This window comes from Empidonax traillii, unplaced genomic scaffold (genome assembly GCF_003031625.1).
Source record: "Empidonax traillii isolate 1590-97213 ecotype Southwest subspecies unplaced genomic scaffold, ASM303162v1 scaffold135:size1941959, whole genome shotgun sequence".
NCBI lineage: Eukaryota > Metazoa > Chordata > Aves > Passeriformes > Tyrannidae > Empidonax > Empidonax traillii.
This window is the reverse complement of record NW_020955328.1, coordinates 395464-410906: the sequence shown is the minus strand read 5'-3', so window position 1 is coordinate 410906 and position 15443 is coordinate 395464. Positions and strand designations below refer to the sequence as shown.

Below are 15443 nucleotides of genomic sequence, written 5' to 3'. Positions count from 1 at the left end.
TCTCCTTAAGGATGGCTGGCAGGGGAGGGGAGTGGTAGGAAGGAGGGTGACAGGCAGGAGGAGGCAGCAGGAGCGAGCGGCTGCTCCCTGCCAGATGTGGTCTGTGGCCTCTAGTGAGCTGTTTCTCCTGAGCAAACACATTAATTACAGACTTTGCCAGGGGAGCCCCATGCACTGTTAATGATTGACTGCCCCAGCTGGGGGTTTCCAGGCAGCTCCTGCTCCATGCCGGGCTGTTGCTCTGTGGGTGGGGAGCAGGGGGCTGTTCTCCCCATCATTGCCTAAGTGCCCTGGTGCCCTGCTGCCAGCAGGATTCTGCCCTCCCTGCTCTAAGACCAGGCTGATTCAACCCGCCCACGGGGAATGCTTCCATGGGCTTGACCAAATGCAGGAGGATTGTTTCGACTATATCTGGGTGGCTGCAGGGATGTGGAGCACCAGTGGGGTTTGGGCAGGGCCAGTGTCCTGTCCTGGGCTGGGGGGGATGTTCTCATGTGTGTTCCCACACATGCTGGCAGCATGGATGGTGCTTTCATCCCTCAGACAAGGAGCTTGCTCAAAGCGCTATAGTTTGTGCTGTGCCTAATTTCTGTGAAAATTAAACTGGCAGAGGAGGAAGGTGAGACAAGGGGGGGCAAAGGGACCCGAGTGTTTTATCACCACAGCAACACAGGCTTCCAGGGAAAGGTTCTGAGGTGAGAAGTAGATCATTTACAGTTTACTTAATAAAAGAAATAACTCTCATTTCCTGGAGGGAGCTGCGTGCCAGCTCCTGGTGTGAGGGACAGGCTGAAGGGCCTGTGCTGCCCTGCTGCTGTAGCCTGGGCTCAGGGGGGAGAGAGGGTCAGCCCTGCAGATGGATGGCAGGGTCAGGCTGGGACCAGCGTTGGGGGGGGGAAGTGTCCCGTGGGGGGTTTGCTGCGGTAAGGGACACATCTGGGGGGCAGGAGAAAGTCCTCCTGCTGTGCAGGTTGAAGGGGCGGTGCTGGCATTTCATCCCTTAGGAGCGCCGGCAGCCGGTCCGGGGGTCTGCGGGGACACACGCACGGCCCGAGGGGAAGGGGAGCCGATCTGTTCCGCAGCCGCTCCCCGCGGGCTCCGCTCGTTACCGGCGGCGCGGGGCGCGCGCGGGCGCGCGGGGCGGGGGCGGTCGCGGCCGTGGACGCGCCGGTGCCGGGCTCGGGCTCGGTCGGTGGCGGCGGTGACAGCGGCGATGTCCCGGGCGGGCGGCAGGACGCGGTCCCGGCGCGCGGGGGTGCGGGCGGCCGTGGTGCTGATCGGGCTGCTGCACCGCTCCCGGCAGAGCAGCGAGAGAAGGTGACACGCGTGGAACCGGGGAGAGCTGGGTACCGGGGGCTGCGTGGGGGCTCGGGGCCGGCGGCGGGAGCGGCGGATGGAGCTTCTGGGCGGTGGGTGCCGGCGGCGATACCGGGAGCTGAAAAACAGGCAGCGGGATAACCGTGACCCGCTCACGGTGTGCGCCGTGTGCCGGCAGCGGTACCGGGAGCCGGACACCGGGATAACCGGGAGCCGGCCACCGGGATAACCGGGACCCGTTTGGGACGCGTGCCCGTGCGTGTGTGCGGGGCTGCGTTCCAGCCTCCTCGAGCCAGGGGAGCCCCGGCACCCACTGCCGCTGCCACTGCTGCCGCACACCCCGGAGGACCCGCTCGGTCCTCAGGGCGCCCGTGCAGGCAGAACTGCTGTGACTCGGCTCCGCAGCTTTGTCTGCTCCGGGAACAGCTGACAAATGGTTTCATCTTTCATTGCCGAAGCCACGGGCTGTACTTCGTGTTCAACTTTGTGCCGTAGGAAATGGCCTGTTTGCAGTACTGTGCGAGCTGGCATCTGCTCCGCGGGCTCCGCTCCCCCCGCTTTGCACGGGAGTTGCTGTTGGCATCAGAGATTGACCCCGTGCTGATCTGTGCGGGCTGCCTCGGGCAGGCAGTTCTCTCCTCCAGGACTCTGCTACTCTGGCGACTCCGGTGTTAAACGTAGTCAGAAATATATACCCAAACCTCAGAGTGTGTGTACCTCTAGTTTGGGGTGAAAGTGATGTGGGCACTCCTGCAGACTGAGGGCGTCTTTTGTTTGTTTATTTTTTCTTGGTTCAGTTTGTGATGTTATATCAAACCTATATGAATGAAGAATCGATTATTTAGAACTGTTATTGTAAAGTATCCTCCCACTCCCTAATCTATGAACATGAAAAATCAGAGTAAGGCAGCTGGGAGGGAAGCTTTTTGTCCATCCCCAGTTGTGGGTTGCAGGTCTGTACCCCATTTTTCGGTGCTTCTGCCGTAGGGACTTTGCCTTGGACAGCTGGTGCCCTTGAGAGCAGGATTTCAGTGATACTTGAATGATTGAACAGTGGCCTTCCCAGGGAGTTCATGTGTTACTGTTGTTTTGGGATATTTTCTCTCTTTCTGGGGTTTTAGGTAGATCATCAAAGCTGAACAGATGGAAAAGAACAACCTACAGGTCCTGACTTCCCTGACTGAGCAGCAGTGATGGATTAGCACCTAAGCTGAGCCATGGCTGGGATCCCTATACCTCTCTCCTTCACAGACTGGGAGATGGGGTGTGGAGGCTGCACTGGGGCTCACTGGTGGGCTTGACCATTCCTGTCCCTGCTGTTGCTCCCTTGGGTTTTGTCTTAGCCCAGGCCCACCCTTGCCATAGTTCTGTCCGTGGACCGTGGGCTCTGGCTGTGGGCCAGCAAGTTTTGGGGGGCTGACTGGTTGCAGAGGCAGCCTGCAGTCTCTTCTCCCACTTTCATGTGCTGTGTGTGTGGAGTGTCAGAGTGCCAGGGAGGTGTGTGCTGCCACAAGTGTCCAAATGCTCCTCTGGATGTTGTCCCCACTGCAACCTGTTGGCTGTCCTGCGTTTGCCTTGAGGCCAGTGACTGCCTTACCAGTCACATCAAGAAAGTCTTTCCCAGACTTGTCTTTCCCCCAGGTACCAGGTTTCTATGAATGGGCTCAGCATGACACTGGAGGGCTGAGAAAAAACCTGGCTCTGAACTCTGCGCAGGAATCTGCCCTGCAATGTGCAAGTCTGGTTTTTATTTTTATTTTTTTCTCCAGCATCATGTTGTGCACAAACTGTCTCAGTGCAGTTCTTGCTGTGGGGTTTAGTGAGCACAGCAAGAATCACACAGACATCTCAAGGGGAGAACAAGACCCTGAGGAGGTTTTTTCCTGTCTGCTGTGGCCTGAGGAACCTCCATGGGAGTGACTGCAAGAATTCAAGCAGTGCTTTATGGTGGTTGCTTCATCTTATGCAAGCTGCCAGGGTCATCAAAGTGACATAATCTGCAGGAAAAGGAAGGGACTGCTAGCGGCATCGTCAAAAGGGACTCAGTTCCTCCACCTGCTCCTATTTGCTTTTTTTTCCCTCCTACATTCAGTCTTTGTTCTGCATTTGCAATTGAATTTTGCTTTCCATGAGCCATATGCAAGCCTGGCAGGATCTGTGGCAGCTGCAGAGTCCCTGGTGGCCCATGTCCCTTTCTTGTTAGCAACCCAGCAAAGTGCAGCTCAACACACCACCTTCACCAGGCTCCCCTCACAGAGCTGGGTGATGCTTACCTGCCCCTTCACCTGCAATCTGCCACCTGTGCCTCCCCTGCTGAGGGGAGGGGAGCAGCAGGGAGCCCTGGGGGGTGGCTGCTACTGTGGGCTCCTCCTGGCTCCTGTTCTGCTCTGGAAATCTGGAATTTGGACTGTATTTCTATCTAAACGAATTTTCCTGAATGTCCTGTGTGCAAGTGAGGTGATGCAGTGGTGTCTGTGGAGTAAAGCTGGTGGGTGGGTGCCTCGGTGTGGGGCACCCCTCCGTTCACAGTCTCCCTTTGCCCTTTGGCATCAGTCCCGTGGTGCTCAGAGACGCAGGTTTCTGGGAGCTGTTCTCTGCAATTTGCAAATTATTGAATCAGCTTGGAAACGGCTGCCCGAGGCTTCTGGCTCGGGTTTGGCAGGAATAGGATCAGACGAGCCTTCTGCTCTGAAAACGTCTGCATGTGCCTTGGCTGATTTACTCAGATCTACAGAAAATCTCCACTTTCTCTGCTCCTACGAGGGAAAGCAGACAGCACATTTTGTAAAAGATAAAAACTTGTTCCTACCATTACTTGCATATCAAGCTTTACTGTCCTGGTTTGGCCCAGTGAGAAGTCCTTGGCCACTTGGAAAGATTCCAGTAGCTGTAGGGGTGCAGGCCAAGCAGGAGTCAGCTCCTCACCATACCCCGAGCAGGACGGGCAGCACCGTGGTGCAGCAGGGACCCCCACGGCCAGCAGAGGCAGCTGGGACCCCGCAGCCAGTGTGGGCAGGGGACCCCCATGGCCAGCAGAGGCAGCTGGGACTCCCATGGCCAGTGCAGGCAGCAAGGATCCACTGCCTGCACAAGGGCGGGACGCTCCGAACTCTTCAACAATGTTTATTCTCTGTTCCGAGGGGTAATTAAAGCCAACCCCATTGGCAGATAAATGTCACCTAGCTCCGAGCCTGGCGGTGAGCCCGTTTGGGGGTGGTGCACTGGTGATGCTGTGTGTGTGCAGGTGCAGGCTGGCAGTTTGCAAATACGTAATTTATTGAGAGAAATGTGGACCAGAAAATGCTGCACCTTTTTTTTTTTTTTTTTTTTTTTCCCTGACTTGAGGCTTCTGTGTGAGAAGGTAATGCTGCAGGGCCATCCTGAGCCAGGACATAGCAAGGTAAATCAGTTTTTAGGGAAGATGTTCCGTGGCAGGGGCTCTGCCCAGTGCTCTGGCAGCTCTGCAGCACTGGCTGCTCGGGCAGGAGTCCAGGTCTTGGGGGGCTCTGGAGCCCGGGTCTGGGGGGTTTCTAGGGCCTTGGGTCTGTCTGACTTTGGTGGAAGCCTGCAGCAGTGTGTGTCCTCTGCTTATGTCCTCCCTGGGATGAGTGATGATGCAGCGAGATCTTGCTTGCCTGGCATCCCGGGATTGGGTGGAGAGCTGATCAAAGTCAGGGCAAGGTGCTTTGTTCAGGCACTCACTGCAGATTTCCAGGTGTAAACCCTCATCAAGGTGCCCTTGTCCATGTTGCAAAAAATCCACAGTGTTGGTTGGATGATTTTTGTGCAATTTGTGAGCAGCTGCCGAGGGTTCCTGGGCCACTGCTGCTCTGCCTGGGGTATCGGCAGGTGCTTGTGTCCTGGGAGCCAGGGGTCAGTCCCAGCCGTGTGGGGGATGGAGAGGAGCCCTCGTAGAGGGAGGGTGAGCAGCCTGCTCCCCACTCCCACTGCCTGCCACGGACAGGGCTGAGCTCAGGGAGGGGGAGGATGGAAAGCAATGTGGAAGCATGGTCCCCTCTGAAAACTTAACAGACTGGGCACAGAATATTAAATAAACTAAAAAAGAAGCAGCTGGCAAGGTAATTCCCATCAAGGATAAAAAATGATGAGTCCAGAAATAGAGGCTGTTAATTTACAGGACAGTCATTGCTGACCTTCTCAAAGATGCAACATCTGACAGGCGGAACTTGTTGCTGTAGGAGTTTGGCACCTCCTTAGGCCAGGTTTGATCTGTGGAATTAAGTGTAGGCATAAGGGTAACCTGGGATGCCCCTGTCTCATTTCCACAGTGTGACAGAGGTAGAGCCAACTGTTCAGTGTGGAGAACTTTGCTGTGTCAGGTAATATGTTGACATCTCCCCTTCCAACGTGTGATTTCTATGAATGTGTCAATTTGGAGCCCATCTGGGAAATCAGATGGACAAAATGAGAAGGTGGGATACATTAGGAGTTTTTCATTAGGGTTTGGGCTGAGAGAGCAGGAGGGAAGTGTGTACTTGGAGTCAGAGTCTGTCTGGGAACACTTTGGGGGTCCGGGCAGCTCTGGCTCTCTTCTCAACAGGACTTTTTAATCAGAATTTCAGTATGTCAGTGGAGTTTACCAAATTTAGTGTATAAATTTAAAGGTACTTTCGGGATGTGATCAGGGATGCTTTAAAGAGAAAGACCTCACCTACCCTCACTCTGCTGGGAGCTCACCAATGCCCATGCATTCAAAATGGGGTTAAAAATGCCCATTTTCTCCCACTTTGGGAGAAGCCAGGGGAGCAGCCCTGGCCTGGTGGGCTCTGCCTCCCTGGGAGCTGGCAACAGCTGGGTCCTGGATGGGACCACGTCAGGATGGCAGAGCTGATCTCAGTCTCCATTAGGAAACCCTGCAGTCAGCCCTGCATAACTGCATTAAGGTATTTCCTTAATTAGATTTACTAAGTATGCAGGATTCTAATTCTTTCTTTTCCTTCTTTCTTAATTTGCCTAATGAGAAAAACAAAGAAATCAAATGACTAAAGCGATGCCTGTGCTTCCTTCTGGAGAGACCAGTGTCCAGCCCTGCGGCTCTGGAGGCTGCTCTCACCCATCCTGTGTGCTGGTGCCCAGCTGTGGCCATGGCCAGGGTGGGTGCAGGGGCACTGGGGGCTGCCAGAGCCTGCTGGGCACCAGGTGCCCCCTTGGGAAGCGAGCACAATGCTGTGACCTTTGGTTGCACTGTGGATGCTGGAGCCGCACATCTCCCGTGGTGCCAGCGAGAGGTGAGTGCAGGGCGAGCTGCAGGGTGAGCTCTGCATCCCCAGCCTCATTCTTTGCTGGCAGGGGCACCTGTGACCTTTGCTGTGGTTTGGGCTCTGCACACTTGTGTTCTCAGTGCCAGCTGGGCGCTGTGTCTCAGTGTGGGGCTGCCAAGAGCCCCTGCTGGCTCTGGGGTCACTTCAAGGGGATCCTTGGATTGTACCCTGGTGCACAGACAAAGACGTGCTGATCTTCCTCATGATTCATTTGTCATCCTCTGAGGGTAATCTGTTTGGGAAATCGACCACTAGCCCTTGACCCCAGCGCTGATGGCAGATTGAATCACTGGCATCTGTGATTGGGCTTCAGCGTAACAGGTTCCCAGCGTGGAGGCTTGTTCCAAGTGGTGGTTGGGGATGGGCTTGTTTTGCTCTCCCAGAACTGCAGGAGCAGTTCCATCAGTTTGGCCCCAAAGAAGCAGCATGTGACAGAGGAACGTGTTGTTAAGTTGGGTGATTTTATGATACTTAGAATACGATACTATAGCAACCCACTACAAATCCCAGATCAAATCAAATTATTTGTGCACATCCCTATAACTTTAATCTTTGCAAAGTCGTATCCATTTTATGCCTTTGAGGCTGCTGTGCAGCTGAGTGCAATCAGGCAGAGCTCAGGGTTCAAAGCAAGGAGAGCAGAGGATGAGTGGTTTGCTCCAGATCAGAGTGTGCTTTAGTGTCCTAGAAAGTCAAAGAGCAAACAGGGAAAATCTGTCATCCTCGGCATTTTTCAGCAGTGGAGTCATGGTGAGATTGAGGAGAGCAGAGAGGGAAGGAGCTAGATAAACAGTATGGTGGGCAGGAGAGGAATTCTGCCATTGCCCCACATTGCTTCAATTCATTTTTTGCATGGAAAAATTGCCAAGAGCTCAAAAGAGATATAACAATGTAAATTTAACCTACTTTGAGACAAAAAAAAAAAAAAAAAAAAAGATGATGTATTTTGGTTTCATATAATGGGAAACATCAGTCCTTGGTCTGGATTCACGTTTGGACACAACCTGATGGGTGTTTCTCTCAGTTGCTCTGGCTGTGGCTGCACTGCTGGCACAGCCCAAGTGGTGCTGCAGCCCCTGGTACCTTGTGGCTGTGAGGGGCACTGTTGCTGGTCCCACTTTGCCTTCCCAGCATCCCCACTGCCTCCCTGCTTCATCCCCACTTCATCCCCTTAGCATTCCTCAGCTTCTCTGTGACACAGGGCCTTGCCAAGGAGGGGCTGGAGCCACCTGAGCTTCTCCCATGACCGGCAGGTGATTGTCACCTGTTGTCACAAGTGATGGGACTTGGGAGGAGAGGACATTGTGAGTGGGAGGGCAGGGCCCAGGATGGTGGGGCTGGTGGTGAGGGCAAGTGTTTCCTGCACCCTCTGGCAGGAACTACGTGTTTTGGAGGGGGCCTCAGCGGGCATCAGTGCCCGCTGCTGTGCACACTGTGCTGTGAGGAGCCATCCCAGGGCAGGCTGCCATGGGAACCAAACCTCGTTATGGTGAGATAAACAGTTGGACATTTTGGCCCGGTTTCTGCAGGACTAACCTGGCAGGGACGAGAGGAAACTAAATTAAATCTCTGATTTTCTGACTCCCCGAGGAGCATCTGGCAGTGCTGCTGTGTGACAGAGTGGCTGCCTGCCCAGGAACTGCCGGGTGAGAGGGATGGAGATTTTGTTGAGTGGAGGGTTGAGGCCGTGCCTTTCTGAGGTTTAGGGGGCTTTTGTCCGTAGCACGGTGTCTGCTCCCTGCTTCCCTGTGGTCTTGCATCTTCCTGATGCTTCTTGCTGCCTCCAAATACAGTGCCTGTGCCAGGTGCCCTGTTGTCAAAGGGGCCCTTGGCTGGGTGCCTCCAAACCCGCGTTGGGGTGTCCCTGGGCGTCACCAAGCTGGGTTCCTCTGCTGCCAGAAGGCATGGGCTGTCACAGGAACCCAGCCTTGCTGTCCCTGCACCACCAGCACCACACAGGGGCAGTGAGGGCTCACAGCCCGCCCTGGGCACGGGGCTTTTCTGGTTCCTTTTATCCCTTTCTAACGCTGTCTGTTGGGTTTATTCTCAGATTCCAGCTATTACTGTAAAGGCAGCCACATGCCATGGCTTTGCCAAGGGAGATAACCCTTATCTCCTGCCTTGCATGCTGACTCAGGCAGGGGAGAGCTGACACGCCTGTGTTTGGTTTTCCAGGAAGCAGGAGCTGCTGAACAGTGCGGATGTGACCGTCCCGGAGCGGCCGCTGTCACCCCCCCTGACGGCCCCCCCGACCATGAAGGTGAGTGCACAGCCCCGCGGGGCCGGGCCGGGCCGTGGGCGCAGTCCAGCCGAGGCACCGCTTTTGGAAAGCCAGGCTGGTGAGGAACGGCACTTCCAACGCAGCAGCTGTACGGATTAGGGCTGTTCCCGCGGGAGCAGCAGTAGGTGGTTTCTGGAATTCAGCCGGCAGCCTGTTCCAACACCATCCATCTACCCATCCGTGGCGGCAGGGCATGTATGCCAGCGGCCCATCCTGCGCTGCCGCTCACATTATGCAATCGGGAGCAGCGATGCCAAGCAGGGTGCTGAGTTCCAGTGCTGTTTTCTTTCCAGTAACCCTCCCCAAGCACCGTGGTGGGAGGTTCTGTGCCAGCACGAGGCAGACAGTGTGTCCCTGGCAGGTGGGCGCTGCTGCAGGGGCCAACCTACCGCTCCCTCCTGCCAGGGACCACTCGGCCACTGCTAAGCTGTGCCGGGCATAGGGAACTCCAGAGATGCCAAACAGAAATAAAGCCGTGTGTTTTCCAGGCTGGGAGTTGTCTGTGGGCCTCTGGGTTTGTTTGCGTGTCTCCTTGTTTGGAGGTTCCTAGTGCCTCTGCTGCCACTTTGGTCTCCCTGCCACTGGCTCAAGGCAGGCAGTGTGTGGGACGCATCTGCTGATATTTAAGAGTTGGACCTCAAGGTGCCTGGGGCAGGAGATGTCAGGGATTAAGGAGCCATCAGCTTGATGAAGGGAAAGTTGAGGTGACTATGAAGTGGAGATGTGGTTCTCAGGGGTCGGTTGGGTTCTCTGGTGGAGGCAGCCAGTGCAGAGGATGTGAGTGGTCACTTGGCCCCGGCGTAAGCTGAGCCTGCCATGAGATGCTGCACACCATGAATGCATTGAGTTGAAGTCCTTGGTCCTCATCCTGCTCTGCTCTGTTCTTGGTAGACTCTAAGGTGCTTCCCAGAGATCTGTGCAAGGCTTAGTATCACAGAGGGGGATGGGGATAGGCATGGGCTTTGGGACAGGAGCAAATCACTGCCAGCTGAGACTGCTTGTGCTTTGTCAGAGCCACGCAGGCATTCTGGCCAAAGAGGCTGCATTCTGCCTCCTCCCTGGTGCTGCTGGGATGGGAAGGCCCTGTTGGTGCTGGTGCCCATTCTGCAGCTCCTGAGCCAGCAGCATGGGTTGTCCTGCACTGACTCTGAATGGATTTACATCTGGGATTCATTCAGCATGTTTGGAATGGCTTTGGCTTTTTTGTGCATACAGATTTCCAGGAAGAGAGGGATTTTCTAGCTCTTGTCCAGTGCCTGGTTTCTCCTGCCTCTCTCCCAGGAGAGTGCCCACCTGAGGGGCACAGTGCATCTTGCTGCAGGGCCATGAGTCCCTCCGTGGGGCCGTGCATCCCCATCGTGGGGCTTTACATCCTGCCTGCGGAGCCTTGCATTGCATCCCAGCAGGCACCTGCCCGTCCTCTGCAAACCCTCCCTGCTTCCTGCCCAACCTGTTCCAGGCACTTTGCCTCCCAGGGGAGCCACCCTTTGGAATAACAAGGCAGCCGTCCTGCCGTGCCTTTGGCTTGGGGAAATATTAACGAAGGGAGGTGTGGGGCTGGGCAGGGATGGCCGGGCTAGTGCTCGGCCGCTCCTGCTGGGTGCCCGTGAGGAAGATTTGCTGCGGCAGCAGTCGTGGCTGCGTGGCTGATGCAGGCGGGGGCTGATGCCGAGAAAGTGATGAATTTCTTCTGGGATTGCTGGTGAGTGCTAGGACATATGGGGGGGAGTGCTGGGGAGGGGTACTGGCACAGCTCTGCTCGCTGCCCTCCATCCGTGGCAGCTCCTGCCTGATGCAGGGTTTTTCTGGGTATCATTTTATTTGTAAACCTCTGAAGCAACCACTTACTGGCCACTGCCAGTGCCAGAAGTTGCCAGCTGCAACTTCTCCAAGTGCTCCTTGTTCACAGGGATACGCCACTAAACTCAGGACACAGGCCAAAGTTTGTCTTGTGAAAGTGGCAGGGCAGTGCTGCACGCTCTGGGCTGCCTTTGGTGCCATTGCAGGTGCCAGTGCAGGTTCAGTTTGGAGCAAAAGCCCAAGCACAGTGAGTGTCATCCCTTGTGCTGGCTGTACCCTCGGTGGGTGACATGGCTTCTTGCCGGCACCACAAAGGTGTCATTAGGCACACACTGTAATTACCAGAATGTTTGTGGCCTGGTGAAGCCAAGTATGCACAATGCCCTGAAGAGCACAGGCTGCTGCTGTTTTGTTCAGTACATGTGGGCATTTTCTGTGGGACTCACTGCAGCAGGTGGATCTGGTGCCACGGTGGTCAGGTCTTGTCTCTGGCTACCTGAAACTACCCAAATTGACTCAAAGAACATTTAAACTTGGAGATAAATGAAATCCAAACCAAGCTCAAACTAAGAAAAAGCCTTTTTAAAGAGTGTCCAGCTGTGGGCACAGAGCTGTCTGAGACAAGGCTCTTTTTAACTGCTGCAGGGGTGGTAGGTAAGGGTGGGCTTAGTCTAAGCTGGGAACACGGCCAGGGCTGTGTCTGAGCCACAGCTGCCCCACCTGTGCCAGCAGCTGTAGACTGCTCTTGCTGTAAATTTGACCTTCGCTCACCACAGTTATTAAAGGAACATCTCTCAGGTTTTCCTTTGGCCTTTGATTTTTATTTTTTCACCTCATCCTCTGTTTTTTTCTTCTTTTTTTTTTGTGTTTTGAGAAATTCAGTCCATTCTATGAGTTCACTAAAAATCACCCCCCAGGCCTTCCCCCTTTTCACCGTGATCCCTTCTGCTCCAAATTGCACAACCCTCTCCTGCAGACTTTTCTGATAGCTGGTAGCATGGGAGCTGCTGATCCTGCTTTCTACTCTCCACCCAGCTTGGCAGTGTCTGCCATGGCCCAGCCTCTCCTCAGCCGTGTGAGCTGGGATTACTGCACCTGGAGCAGGGCGGGAGGCCAGGAGCAAACACGGGTTAGAGGGGAGGAGGGATGATAGAGAGACAGGGCTGCTGCGTCACACCTCCAGAAAAGCCACTTACTGCTTTACTGGGGGTGCCACAACATTTCCTGTGGGAGCAATCCTGTCAATTTACAGCTGTAGTTTGAGTGGGTAATTTATTTGTGTGTACCTGAGAGCAGGAAAAGCTGGGCAAGGATTGTCTAGCTGAGGTTCAGCTGTGCTGAAGGGGTGGAGGGGTGGCCCTGGAGTAGCTTCTCATCGCAGTGGCTGCCACCAGGACCAGAGCCCCACTGGGAAGCACAGGTAGATCAGCATGGGAAAGGGGTTACCTGAAGAACCCTGTCACCAAGGGTGAGAGTGTGGCTGAGTGACTAGCATGGTTTTGGCACCTCTCGTGGAGAGGTGATGATGGCCTGTCCAAGCTCTGGTTGGGTTCTTGTCCCTGGGCCCCCTCACTACACATCACCCAGGACTCAGGGCCATGTGCCCTGTGTGTGTGGTGGCTGCGGGTCCTCCCCCAGCACTGGCCGGGCAGGGCAGCCACAGCCCTTGAGCCAGGCAGCAGAATGGGCTGACTGTGGGACTGGTGCTCTGCAGAGGGCACACACAGCACTTCTAATTGGAGTCAGGCTGACTGATCTCTTTAGTTCATCTGGCAAGAGGGGAGTGGGGATTAACCCCGCACCAGGCAGCACAGTGCCGCTGGCAGCAGCTTCGCTAACACTGCTGTGATTAGGAAAAGAAATGACTCAAGATCACTGACCATATCATGCACACAACTGGGGAGCTGAGGGGCCAAGGGCTGCTGGCAAAGGGAGCTCCAGCAGTGATGCTGACCTCTGAGTTGGGCTGGACAGGAGCTCCTGGGGTCACAGCTGCCTGCTCATGCATGGGGAGCAGGACAAGTGCCGTGGCCTCGCTCAGCCCCTCTTCCCAGGCTTCCCTGGAAATGGAATGTGGAGCAGGAGCCTTTGGGTAGTCAGGGAGCTGCTGCCCTTCACTCATCCATGTGCTGTCCACAGTGGTACAGGGGGGCACTGTGTGTGGGATGCTGCAGGCCCCAGCTCTGCTCAGCAGCAGGACTGGACGGGGTATCTTGAGGGCACACCCCCTCAGTTATGGATGGAGTCTCTTCCCCATTTCTGCCGAGGGCCAGAGCCAGGGTGCCCGGTCTGGGGTGGGGATCCAGTGTCCCTGCTGTGATGTGGCTTGGGCTGGCTTGCCTTGTGTCCACTTCATCAAACAAGAAATTTCCTTCTTTTCTTTTCAGTCGGCAGAATTCTTCGAAATGCTGGAAAAAATGCAGGTGAGCAGCAGTGTGCATGCCAGGAATAGTGGGATATTCCCCTCAGCAGAGCCTGTGAGGGCAGAGGCCCCACAGCATCTCCTACATTACCATGCTGGGAGGCTCATCCTGAGCACAAGCTCCCCTTTCAGCCACTTGGGTCGGAGCTATCTCTAGGCGGCAAAATACCCTCATGTTGGTGGGCCAACTGCCTGTGTTGCTGAAAACATCTCAGTTATAGAATCCATTCATTTTGTTCCAAACAGGCACCAAAACTGGAAGAACAGAGGTCTGGAAGCCAGAAACACAAGGTTGGTTGATTTTTGTTTCTTGTGGGGATCTCTTCATGTGCCCTCCCCCCTAGATGTTTAATGTGATCATCAAAGACAGTCACTCAAAGGGCTGGAGAGGATTTAGATGTTGTCTGAAAACAAGACACTGATTGAATTGCAAAGATGGGAATTCGGTGCCTGTAAATCCCTAATCCAGCTTTATGTCCAGGCCAGAGCATTTCAGTGTTGAGCTATGTCAAAGGGTTGGGGTTTGCCACAGCACTGGGAAGATGGGAGGGACCAGAGCAGTGGGTGATGGAGATGCTCTCCAGGTTGTGTGTGCAAGTCTGGGGTGAAGAGATGGCTGGTTGGGAACATATGGTCATAGATGGTGTTTTGGTTGTTTTTTCCAGGAAGACTACATCCCATACCCCAGCATTGATGAGGTGGGTGCACTGAACCCCCCCAAATGCCTTCTGGGCTGGACTCCTTTCCCCGGTGCCAGGGTCTGCTGCAGGAGGGGGAAGAACGTGGGGCAATGAGCTCTGCACCCACATCCACGCCCCTGTCCTGTCTGACCCGTCATGGCACATGTCTCTCCAGATCCTAGAGAAGGGCAGGCCGTACCCATTGGTCATCCTGCCCCAGTTTGGGGGGTACTGGATCGAAGACCCGGAAAACCTTGGCACGCCCACTTCGTCCGACAGCAGCATCTGTGAGGAGGAGGAGGAGAACCTCAGCCCCAGCACCTATGGCTACAAGCTGGAGTGCAAGGGAGAGGCCAGAGCCTACCGCAAGCATTTCCTGGGGAAGGTGGGTGCCCCCACCCCTCGGGGCTAAAAATGGCACACCCTTGCCCAAGAAAAACTCTCCAGTTGTGAACAAAATGGGTAAATTTTGCAACTTCCTCCTTTGCAAGGAGTGAAGGCCCCAGAAGGTTCCCAGCATTGCAGTGATGGCCACACACAGAGCCTTCAGCCTGGCCCCACAGCTGCAGGGATCCCAGGACACCAGGCTCTGAGCCTCCTGGCTGTGGGGAGCCTGGGCTTGACCAGCTGCACGGGCCCAGCATGGCAGCCCCTGTCCTCTTGCTCACAGTCCTGTAATCCTCTTTGGCCCTCTGAACACACCGAGAGCAGGGTGCTAAAGTCCACTGGCAGAGGGATTACAGCCCTGGTCCTGGCAAGGGGGTGAGAGTGTGTGTCTCTTAGGGTCGGGAGGGTTGCAGGGTGGCAGGTGAGTGTCCGGGCAGCGTCCTTGCCATCGGTAAGCTGCTTCCCTGCTGCTAACATGCTTTTTTCTATTTTTAGGATCATTTAAATTTCTACTGTACAGCCAGCAGCCTTGGAAATCTGATCCTTTCTGTTAAATGTGAGGAGACAGATGGCACAGAATATTTAAGGGTTATACTCAGGTATGGAAAAAAATGCCTTGTTTAACAAAATGTTCTCTCTTTGGGAGTCCCCGGTTTCTACAGCAAATGCTTGAGCCAGACTGGCAGCAACGTGCAGGGGGTCAGGGTGGGATGGGAAGCAGTGGCAGCGTCCTTGTGTTTCTGTGCTGGGACTGCCCAAACCTGATAATGAACATGAGACTTTGATCTGTTGCTAAACCCGCTGGAACTGAGTGTAAACCTCTGCAGGTTTAATCCTCTCTGTGCTAACACCAGTCACATCTCTCGCCATCCCTCTGTAAGCTGACAGGACCCAGCATGTCTGAAGCATTTTGTCATTTCTCTCCAAACTATGAATATTTGAAGAGCTGCAGAGATGAGAAGGCAAATTGAGCCTTTGCTCACTAACCAGGCCAACAAATGGAGCGCAATGGAGTTTCCCAACACCTGGCATGGCTTTGCTGTGGGCATTCCCTGATATCTGTCTGCTCCTTGCTTCTTTGCTAGGTCTAAAGTGAAGACGTTGCATGAAAGGATCCCACTGGCAGGATTCAGCAAGCTTCCAAGCATCCCCCAGATTGCCAAGGTAAAATGCCCAGCTGGGCTGGGGCACCCGCAGCAAAGCCTGTGCCAGTGCAGCTCAGGCAGCGTTGGGATGTGTGAGGATGTGTTGGACAGCGTTGGGCAGCAGTGCCT

The 15443-nt window shown here is 54.9% G+C and overlaps 1 protein-coding gene across 7 annotated transcripts in view; it reads left to right on the top strand.

The window, feature by feature from the left end:
- RAP1GAP2 (RAP1 GTPase activating protein 2) overlaps positions 1-15443 on the top strand; it is a 56115-nt gene that overhangs the window by 25363 nt on the left and 15309 nt on the right. For 4 of the 7 annotated variants that reach the window (XM_027883792.1, XM_027883790.1, XM_027883789.1 and 1 more), the window contains 7 exons: positions 8775-8859; positions 13068-13103; positions 13349-13393; positions 13768-13800; positions 13958-14167; positions 14665-14768; positions 15255-15333. In XM_027883792.1, the coding sequence (XP_027739593.1) occupies positions 8775-8859; positions 13068-13103; positions 13349-13393; positions 13768-13800; positions 13958-14167; positions 14665-14768; positions 15255-15333 (592 nt within the window). Of the gene's footprint in view, positions 1-1195; positions 1318-8774; positions 8860-13067; positions 13104-13348; positions 13394-13767; positions 13801-13957; positions 14168-14664; positions 14769-15254; positions 15334-15443 lie in introns of those variants that run through there. The other 3 variants (XM_027883794.1, XM_027883793.1, XM_027883791.1) reach the window with 2 other exon arrangements.